Source organism: Salvelinus fontinalis, chromosome 2 (assembly GCF_029448725.1).
Source record: "Salvelinus fontinalis isolate EN_2023a chromosome 2, ASM2944872v1, whole genome shotgun sequence".
Classification (NCBI taxonomy): Eukaryota; Metazoa; Chordata; class Actinopteri; order Salmoniformes; family Salmonidae; genus Salvelinus; species Salvelinus fontinalis.
In genome coordinates, this window is record NC_074666.1 from 80,183,628 (window position 1) to 80,193,558 (window position 9,931).

The window sequence follows — 9,931 nt, forward strand, 5'->3', positions numbered from 1 at the left end:
ACTACAGGTCCCCTGTACACAAAAATGATGTACAGGGGACCTTTATTTTGAAGGCTCAATGTACATACATTTCACCGGAAATGATTCCCCAGTCAGAGGTTAAGTTACCTCTCAATGTAAACAAACGAGCTACCTTAAAATTATCTTTGAGGAAATATTGAGAGTTTGTGAATGAAAAGAACAGGACAGTGATCGTGCAGAGGTGACCACACACACTTTGGAGGCAGGATCAAGTTAGCTAACAACTTGTAGCCAGCCGGAGTTAGCTAACGGCAGCTCGTTTTATTTGTATTTTGTTTAACTAGGTAAGTCAGTCAAGAACAAATGTGTATTTACAATGACGGCATACCCCGGCCAAACACGGACGACGCTGGGCCAATTGTGCGCCGCCCATGGGACACCCAATCACGGCCGGATGTGATACAGCCGAGGTAACGTCATAACTCTGTTAGGGTGGGTATAATTTGTGGAACGTTCCAACAGGAATCTGTTCTAAAAACGTAAAGTACAAGGTTGCCAACAAACAACGCATACAAAGTAGCACGATCAACTCACCACGTAGCTTATTCGTAATGTTTGTCCATAGGCTACCAGAGTGAGAACAGACATTTTCGGAATAAACGTGGTGAGTGAAAAATTGAATGAAATAGCCCTCTCCCTACCCGGTGTCTTATTCGGCCGCTATACAACTTTGAATGCGTTGTTTGTTGACAACAAATTATACCAACCCACACCATTTTTTTGTTACATCTATCTCCTTATTGTAAAAAATATAAGAATACACTGTACAAAATGATTTATTCACAGAATTGTTAAAGCTACTGTAGCGTAATAGCTACAGTTAAAGTTAACTAGCTAACTAACTAGTAGACCTGGTATGTCGCGCGACAACAGCCACAAGTTGCCTCTGCCGCCTTTTTAACCGATGTTGTTTCAATATACTTTACATTCGTAACTCACCAAAGTAAAGTTGTTGCTATATTGCAGGCAAACCTTTCTCTGAATGCCTCAATGACTGTATATGAAGGTATGCATAGTAGACGACTAGCTCTGGTCCATGCGCATGCGTTGGATGTACGCGCAGCTTGCAGTGCATGTGCGTGGACCAGAGTTTGATAACAAACTTGGTTAATCATTTGTAAGACTCTAGGCCGAGAACTATGACCTCACTTTGCTCATACCAACCAGTGGGAGAAACACATTTCAGATCCTTCCAGAAGTTGAAACTGCTCTGAGGAAGAGGTCCACAAGTGGTTGAAGGACTCCAGAGAACATCAGACCTATCCCAATGCTGACAGGATTAACAAGTATAGAGTAAATTCGTCCCTTATGTATCAAACCGTTTATAGCAGGGTGATTCCTGATGAAACTAGAAAAAAACAGGACCATGATTTGGGGGATTTTCACGAAATTTTATCCATAGAAGGGTCCTTTGGAGGAAGGATTGTTGACATATATTTTGTATCTTAAAGCATAATTGATCATTAATTGAAATTGGAACATTTGTGACATTTTGGCCTTACCCAGGCCTCATAAGACACCATAATGTGTGGTGTCATATGAAGCGTTGCCGCTTGTTCTAATGTGAGTAGTATTTTGATTTCAATAGCAATTCATTTATGAATATTGAAAATTCTAAACACGAAATATTGGAAATTTAAACTTTTAGATTTGGCTATTTTTTTTCAGTATAGCGTTGAGCATAATGTAGGCTACTCTACGGGCAAATCAAAGTTCCAGAGTGGGATCTCTGCTAGTTTTAGAGATCCAATTTGTAAGCGTTACCAACAGTGAATGTGAAAGTGGTTTCAAATGTGTCGCCCTCTGCAGGTGATTTGCAGGATGTGCAATGATACAAGTAAAAGGAGGGCTGTGATTGCCTATGCCAATTTCTCTGTATAAAATGGACCATGACTTTAAAACTAGCAGAGATCGATAATTTTTTATATTAATGTAAGAAATGTTTTCTTAAAATCTAAAAACGACTCATAATACAGCGCAAGCGGTAAAGCTTAATATGACACCAATCTGTCCTTTGTATAACACACAGATTAAACATTATGGAGTCTTAAAGAAAAAAATGTAGTGTCACATGCAGTGAAATGTGTTTTACAATCAGTCATAGTGGGCTCCCAAGTGGCGCAGCGGTCTAAGGCACTGCTAGAGGCATCACTACAGACCCTGGTTTGATTCCAGGCTGTATCACAAACGGCCGCGATTGGAAGTCCCATAAGGCACAATTGGCCCAGCATTGTTAAGGTTTGGCTGGGGTTAGACCGTCATTGTAAATAAGATTTTGTTATTTACTGACTTGCCTAGTTAAAGGATTTTTTTTTTTCAGGGTACAGGGTCCTGGAGCAAAATTGAGGCAAATTAGGGTTAAGTGCCTTGCTCAAGGACACATCGACAGAGTTTTCAACTTGACAGCTCAGGTATTCGAACCAGCAACCTTTTGGTTACTGTCTCAACGCTCTAACCGCTAGGCTACCTGCCTATAGCCTCGTGTGGCCATCTCCTCCAAATCCTGTCTCGTTCACTTGACTATTGAAACATGAGAAGCCTGGGCTTCCAAGGGCCATACAATTTACAATGAAATGTAATAAGAGTAAGTTGACCCATGTTAAAAAAACATAATTTGAAATTAACATTTGATTTACTTCTTCTACAGGTGGACCTAAAATGCCAGCATAATACAAGGTCCAGTTCGGCCATAAGTACCAACAACACATGTGGTGGTGCAATAATGTACTTCATCCCGAAGAGGTCTATTCATACCCAACGAAGAGAATCAAGGTTAGTAATATAAGTGCAACACAATTTACCCACACTATCATAAGACGAGTCAAAACAAAGTTTTTAAGTTGGCCTAATAGTTCCTGTTTTCAGAAAGTAGCTTGAAATTCGCTTATTTTAACCCCATTCATTGTACGTCTGCAGATCTCCATATGAAAGAAGGTTACCTCTTTCATGGGTATCTAAGGAATAACGACAACCACAGTCTGACAGGTGCTGAAGAGGTGAAATGTGTCAGCGGACACCATTGAGAAATTGACAAAGCTGTTTGAAATAGGCCACTCTCAGCTCTAAAGATGATCAAATATGAGTTGCAAGTGGAGTATGGAGACAACCGTGTGCATGCCTCTGTGGACTGCTCCATTTGCCCCACCTTCAATTCTGCTACAAGTCAGTTGCTTGACACACTTCAACTGCTGATACATATAGTGTATTTACATGCCATCACCAGAAATCTATTGCTTTAGGTGTGTTCCTCATTTGTCCATTACAGATTGTACCACAAGCTTTTCAAAGAAGCATGGGGTGCGTCGAATGTAGAGAAGAAGATTGATGATTCTAACGACAATCTGGATAACTGCAATGAGGAAGAATGTTCACCCGAATGCTATGTTTTCATGTAACTGAATAAATGTTCCTCAATAACTGAATAAATCCACAATTACGCAACATTATCCCTGACAGGCAATATAGAAGACTAACAATCTGGTTGTCTGATGATTGTAATTCTCTCCTCCTACAATAGACTGTGGCAACGCTTCTGAGGACACTGTTGAAATCGAGTGTGCTCCCGTTTCTGTTGTAAACAGCTTAGGTAAATCTACAATGTCACCACAATATATCTGATATTAAGTGAAGGGCTTCAATTTGAAGACTGTATACCTATAACTCATTTGGTAATCTGAATGATGGTTGTAATTCTAATACTATGGTTGTAATGCTCTTCAAGGTACATCTGGAAAACCAGCTGAGGGGGTGACGTTAGATGAAGACTGGATGGAGATCTTTGAAGACCTCAAAAAGAAGATGAGGGAGGATCCTGTGAGTTTCAGGCCTGAAGTAGCATCTTTTGTTTCCAGCTTCAAGAAGATGAAAACAGACAGTGAACTCATAGCCACTCTATCAAACTTTGGCAAAACCAAACCTGGACCAACAGCAAAGTTTCACCGGGGACGGGCACGCCCTGCAAAGTGCTCCATAGGAGAGCGTGGACATGGCACATGCTGCTGGAAGAGGAAGGCACCCCATTGAATGTCTCAGTGTGTGGAATAACACATGGACATTGAGAGTACTACACAAAAAAAGCAAGTCAACATCAGTGGCCCCCTGTGCCCATCATCCACCTGCTCACCATCTGTGACCTTCAGTGCACTAGCGCTCTGCCCTCAAACACCCCCCATCTGCCTACCAGCTCTAGGTTTCCTCCGCCTTGAACAAAACCAGTGGCTATTTCAATGCATTGTGGCCTCTACAACACCAGAGCCAGTGGCTATTTCAGTATTGCCTTCTTGCCTTTTGGTTTTACGTTCATTCAATTTAAGACGTTTCTGCAATTTCATATGTTTTGGAAATTGATTCCATGTTGATGGACCATCCGACTTTAAAAAGCTGTTCTTCCAACCCAGTTGTAGACCTACCTACAGGCCTATACTATCACTGAACCAAAACAGTAGTTGTCATGACTTTGCCGAGTCTTAAATATAAAATGCTTTTTTATATTTTTTTTATATACCGGTGTACACTACCATTCAAAAGTTTGGGGTCACTTAGAAATGTCCTTGTTTTTGAACGAAAAGCCCCAAAATTTGTCCATTTAAAATAACATAAAATTGATCAGAAATGCAGTATAGACATTGTTTATGTTATACATGACTATTGTAGCTGGAAATGGCAGCTTTTTTATAGAATATCTACATAGGCGTACAGGCCCATTATCAACAACCATCACTCCTGTGTTCCAATGGCATGTTGTTTTAGCTAATCCAAGTTGATCATTTTAAAAGGTTAATTGATCATTGCGTCTTCCGAAACATGACCCGCCAAACCGCACTTCTTAACACCCAGCCGCACCAATGTGTCGGAGGAAACACTGTTCAACTGATGACCGGGTCAGCCTGCAGGCACCCGGCCTGCCACAAGGAATTGCTAGAGTGCAATGAGCCTAGTAAAGCCCCCCCCCGGCCAAACCTTCCCCTAATCCAGTTGTGAGACAGCCTGGAATCGAACCCGGTTCTGTAGTGACGCCTCTAGCACGGCGATGCAGTGCCTTAGACTGCTGCACAACTCGGGAGGCCTTATATATATATATATATATATATATATATGCGTGTGTGTGTATGGTATGTGGACATTAGGACTTGGTTAGTATATATAAAAGTGTAGCATTACAGTAAATGTGTACAGAAAATAACAGTTGGCACACCCTGATGTCCTCTACATTAGACATTTATAAACAAGCTCTTATTTAATATGAAGAAATTATACAACTTTTTTGAAAACACCCCAAGCTATACCTGAGATATTTCCTTACTAAAAACTATTTTAATATCAAACTCACAAAAATTGTAATTACACACACAACTTCGTTTTACCATAAAATGTGGTAATTGTGATAGGCAGCCAATTTGACGAACCAGTAAGAGAAAGTTATCAATTTCACACGCCGAGACACACGTGATATCATTGAAAAGCCCAGAAACTCTCAAAGGTGCAACAGGACTGAACAAAGTTTTTTTTTTAGTATGACGTCACTGATACGGACCAAGATGTTCATTATTGTGGACAAACATTTGTTGCTGGGTCTTTCATATCGTGGGGAACTTTTATTTTGAAGTTGTGTTACACATGGCTTTTCACACGGATCGTGCAATCCGGGATCCTTGGAAGGTCCCTACCTTAAAACACAGATATAACAAACATCTTTGCTACCTTTGCTAAAACCCTAACCTTAAACCCAAATCCTTACCCCATTTTCAAATTCAATCGTCTAGGGACGTCCCAACCAGCCTAAAATAGTACCTTCCTTACCCAAGTTGTCATGGTGACGACGTGTGTTTGAGGAAGGGGACACGGACTTGCATCAGGCTACAGCACAAACAACAACGTCCAGATATTAAGCTTGTTCATCAAAATAATACTAGCTAGCTAACCTAAAACTCAGGTAAGTTCACCACCGCGCTATCAATGAAATAAAATGTAGTCTATAAAGGTTTCTATCTGGCAACATAGTTGGAGTTGATTCTCCAAGCAGTTCTGAGACGTATAGCCTGAAGATCCGACGTGGAATTGGATAGAATTCTACGTCGGCATAAACGTGTTTGGATCAGAAACATTTCTTCTCAAGACCTCTTCATGCCAGAATGTTGAATTAAATTACATTTAACTGTGGCTTGGTCCTTTTTTAGGTAGGAATGTAAAGACATCCACAGGAATGTGTAATTAAATCAACTTTTCAAAGCCCTGGAAAAATAGTAAATTCAGGTTTCTATCACCTGAAGCATGTGCACAATATGAAAATACATGCATTCATACTTGCCAAGCTCCTGCATGTGTTTACCCACTAGGCAGTCACTGGTTGATTCAACCATTGTTTCCACTCCATTTCAATAACATTACATTTAACCAATGTGGAGTAGATGGTGAATTGACTTGATGTCTGTGCGCAGTGGGTGCATGGTCCTATGCATGCTTTAAGGGATCGAAATCTGAAGCCACTACTGCATTGAAAAGTTGATTTCATCATTCTTTCCTGTGGATATAGTCTCACATTCCTACCTGCAAAAAGACCGCACGGACAACCAGTAAAGTAAGTCAAAATATAATTTTATTCAACATTCTGGCTTGTAGAGCTTGTGATAGGACATTTCCCAAACAAAGATATGACATTAATCTCAGACTGTACCAGAGGTACAGTATCACAGTCTGATTGTCAGGCAATTCTGAGTACAGTGTCTGCTTCACAGAACTAAAAAGAGATTCCATTGGTTCACGGGTCATGTCTTGTCTTGTCTCGCAGGATGGGTGACTCTCCTGAGGTTATAAACTTCTCAGCGCTGGAGCGGGAGTTGCAGTCTGCTGTTGAAGCGGACAAGAAATATCAAAGAGAAAATGATGCAAAGTTTCGGGCTCTACACCAGAAGGTCGGAACTTACGAGGAGTTTAGGTGAGATGGCTAGGCTGATTCTCTTTTCAATTTAATATCCTACACACTGTTGTTTCACAAATGAATAGTTTGTTTTGACCTTCAACCCTCTCAGGGACATAGTCCTGGCATCCAACCTGAAACCACTGGACAGGAAGGATAAAACCGGAGCTCCCCGCAAACAGCCCTGGAATGCTCTCGCCTCCACTGACAAAGGGCAGAACCAGACTAGCTGTGATGAAATCGGCCTAAAGGTTAGACTTCTGCCACCACACACCAACACAAACATCTCTCCATTCCAATATCAGGGTTATATGAGTGGTGCTGCGCCACCTTGTGGACTGGCTGCGCCACTGTCATTTTATTATATATTTGAAATATAATTTAATGCCAAGCACCACACCATAGTAGGGTGTTTTTTTTTTTCTTCTCTAGATTGCCGTTAAAAATCCTGGGGAGAACCCTGGATATAGATTCCTAGTTTTATATTAGACAATTTATATTCATACTATAGGGCAAGGATGTTACCAAACAGGCATACAAAGCATATTTCTGCAATCTGAACAACAAACAATATCATGAAATTAGTAATTGACGCACAGTGTCTCCTGTATGTTATTTTAAGCCTCCGTTGTCCGAGTTCCAGCCCAGGACAGCATCAGAGTTCAGCCGGGACTGGCGCAGGTTCGGCAGTGAAAACCCAGAAGATAAATACAACCTCCTGCTCTCCCTAGGGGGAGAGGGCCTTCAGAACATCTTCAGGGCTGAGGTGGGGTTCGGACTACTGGGGGAATTTCTTGTGTTCCTTTCCAGTGGTCTCCAGCCTGGGGATGAGGCCACGGTGATAGGGGTCCTGGAGGGGCTGTCCAAGACCCCCAGGTTTGGCCTCAATATGTGCCTCCTGAGCCGGGCTGAGAGGGAGGCATGTGGAGAGCTGTTTCAGAACCTGAGGAAAGCATCAGCAGCAGGGAATAGCAGTGTCAAAGGATCCAAAGGGGATGTCATTGTCCATGGAAGTAATGTGGAAGAGGTTAAAGAGACACAAGATGCTGAGCCAGAGACTCTGTTTCCAGGACAGACCAGTGAGGCTGCCGGAAGAAGCAGTGATACTGAAACTTTAAATGGTATAATGCAGTTGTATGGGGTGCAAACGGTCTCTCCTCCTCAGTAAGAAACATTACTCAAACCCATATTGGACTTGTTTTTTTTTCAGAAATAACAATGACTGTTACTATACATTGTAGAGCTTAATGTGGTTGCAAAAACTTTAATATAATTTGTTTGTTCTTTATTCTGAAGTGTATAATATGTATAAGTTATATGAAAGACAATGTTCACCACTATGCAATGCAGTGTCAAAGTGAAATGACAATAACTACCATGGTAACCAGAGAATATCTTTGTGGATCTCTGAACATTCTAGAATACGTAATGGCCCTTTCATAGCATATCTAGATAGACTAAGGATAACTTGAGATGACAACGATGGGGCTAGGGACATGATGAAGCCTTTAAAACACATGTCCCTGTTGCTACTCCTCCTCCAGACCCTCTCTTTCTCCCTACTGTCTACCTATGAGGCCCCTGAAGACAAGGAGGACATTTTTGCCAGTAGGGCCTGTCCTGCCTTCCTTGTGTTTGACAATGCTGCCTATTTAGTTGACATGACCATAGAGCTGCCCTGTCACTGTAAGCCTGAGGAGGCCCACTCTGTGGTGTGGTACTACCAGAAAAAGCTGGGCAGCCCAGACACCAGGGCCCTCACTGACTTCCAGGGCACCTCTGTGGTGGACTCATCCAAAGTGGGCCGGGGAGGGGACCTCCGGAGCAGGTTCTCCATCCGCCTCTTCAGCCTGCTCATCTTTAGGGCCCAGAAGGAAGACTCGGGCCACTACCTCTGTGGGACGACCAAGGGGGACTTCTTCTATGGTTATGACGTGGACGTCCAAGAGGCTCACAGGGTGTCCTTTCCCTGGAGTCGTGCCCAGAGACGGGGGAGAGCAGCAGCAATGGCGGCTAGGGCGGCTTCGAGATCCAACCAGGATCTTCCACTCTACCAGGTGTTCACCAGCTTCTGGCCGTGGTCCGTGTGTGACCGCTGTGGCGTCCGGGGTGAGCAGACTCGCGTAGGGCTCTGCTACGTGAAGAGCAACTACCTCCACGTGCGCTACAGGTGGACATCTCAGACGGTGGCCTCTTGCGGCTCCTCCGCTGTACCCCAACGCTTTGGCCTCACCCAGACCAACCACCAGGGGGCAGAGCTGGGGGTGCGGAGCTGCCAGGTCCCCTGCCCCCCCAAGTCCATCCCCCAGCCAGAACAACAGGCCCTGCTGGAGTTCCTGGGCGACAACAACCAAGCAGCTCAAGGAGTCCCTGTCTACTACCACAACCACCCAGTGGACACCCCACTCATCCTCTCCTGCCCTGGAGCCAAACCTCAGCACGCGGTAGCCTGGGACCAAGGCTCTAGGCCTCTGTATCGCTCCCAGTACATGGAGGGTCTGAACGTGACCTTCCGTCTGTTCATAGACACAGGCCACCACTTGCACTTCAGCCCAGCAACACAGGACGACAGAGGGTCCTACTACTGCTGGATCCAGGGGAAGAGGGCTGCTGAGATCAGGCTGGGGGTTTACTACCGTCTGGGCCACAAGCGTCTGCTCTCTGACCCTGAGTCTCTCTATGCCCTGAGGATTATTCTCCTCTGCTACGGGGGGATGACTGGGGTATTTGTTTTGATAGTGCTGTTGAAGTATACTTGGCGCACAGTGAGACCAAAAGTAGCCAAATACTAGAAATCTGCTTGACACTCGATGAAATTTCTTTTTGAGTTATTTTGAACAAATCATTTTGTGAAATGTATGATTGTCTTTACTTCCAATTTGTCTAAATCTTAGCTAAAGAATGAAAGTGTGTTAATAAAGTGTGCTCATGATGTAGGAATGTGTGTCAAAAAAAATCTTCTGTAATTGCCTACCCTATTGGATTTTTGCCGTA

At 43.2% G+C, this 9,931-nt stretch overlaps 2 protein-coding genes across 7 annotated transcripts; both read left to right on the top strand.

Annotated features, from left to right (window-relative positions):
• The first annotated feature begins 87 nt into the window (after positions 1-87).
• Positions 88-8,117, top strand: LOC129828459 (coiled-coil domain-containing protein 103-like). 6 transcript variants are annotated; one of them, XM_055889508.1, is made up of 8 exons: positions 88-431; positions 2,669-2,793; positions 2,938-3,183; positions 3,287-3,607; positions 3,743-5,953; positions 6,809-6,955; positions 7,050-7,188; positions 7,560-8,117. In XM_055889508.1, exons 6-8 carry the CDS (start codon positions 6,810-6,812, stop codon positions 8,103-8,105), a joined length of 831 nt encoding a protein of 276 aa, XP_055745483.1. In that variant the 5' UTR covers positions 88-431; positions 2,669-2,793; positions 2,938-3,183; positions 3,287-3,607; positions 3,743-5,953; position 6,809; the 3' UTR covers positions 8,106-8,117. The 6 variants fall into 6 exon arrangements, with proteins under 6 accessions (XP_055745483.1, XP_055745489.1, XP_055745472.1 ...); XM_055889514.1 differs by having other exon boundaries at positions 88-453; positions 2,938-3,607; XM_055889497.1 differs by having other exon boundaries at positions 2,938-3,607.
• Positions 8,118-8,431: 314 nt separating this feature from the next.
• On the top strand, positions 8,432-9,877 carry LOC129828437 (Ig-like V-type domain-containing protein FAM187A). The gene has a single exon (XM_055889488.1). It carries the CDS (start codon positions 8,434-8,436, stop codon positions 9,727-9,729), a length of 1,296 nt encoding a protein of 431 aa, XP_055745463.1. The 5' UTR covers positions 8,432-8,433; the 3' UTR covers positions 9,730-9,877.
• The last annotated feature ends 54 nt before the right edge of the window (positions 9,878-9,931 follow it).

What these genes read in the sequence shown, in the direction of transcription:
- LOC129828459 (XM_055889514.1), top strand. Translation starts at nt 6,810, where the DNA reads ATGGGTGACTCTCCTGAGGTTATAAACTTCTCAGCGCTGGAGCGGGAG. An exon ending in GGAACTTACGAGGAGTTTAG is followed by an intron (nt 6,956 to 7,049) that starts GTGAGATGGCTA and finishes CAACCCTCTCAG; the next exon opens with GGACATAGTCCTGGCATCCA. An exon ending in GTGATGAAATCGGCCTAAAG is followed by an intron (nt 7,189 to 7,559) that starts GTTAGACTTCTG and finishes TGTTATTTTAAG; the next exon opens with CCTCCGTTGTCCGAGTTCCA.
- LOC129828437 (XM_055889488.1), top strand. Translation starts at nt 8,434, where the DNA reads ATGATGAAGCCTTTAAAACACATGTCCCTGTTGCTACTCCTCCTCCAG.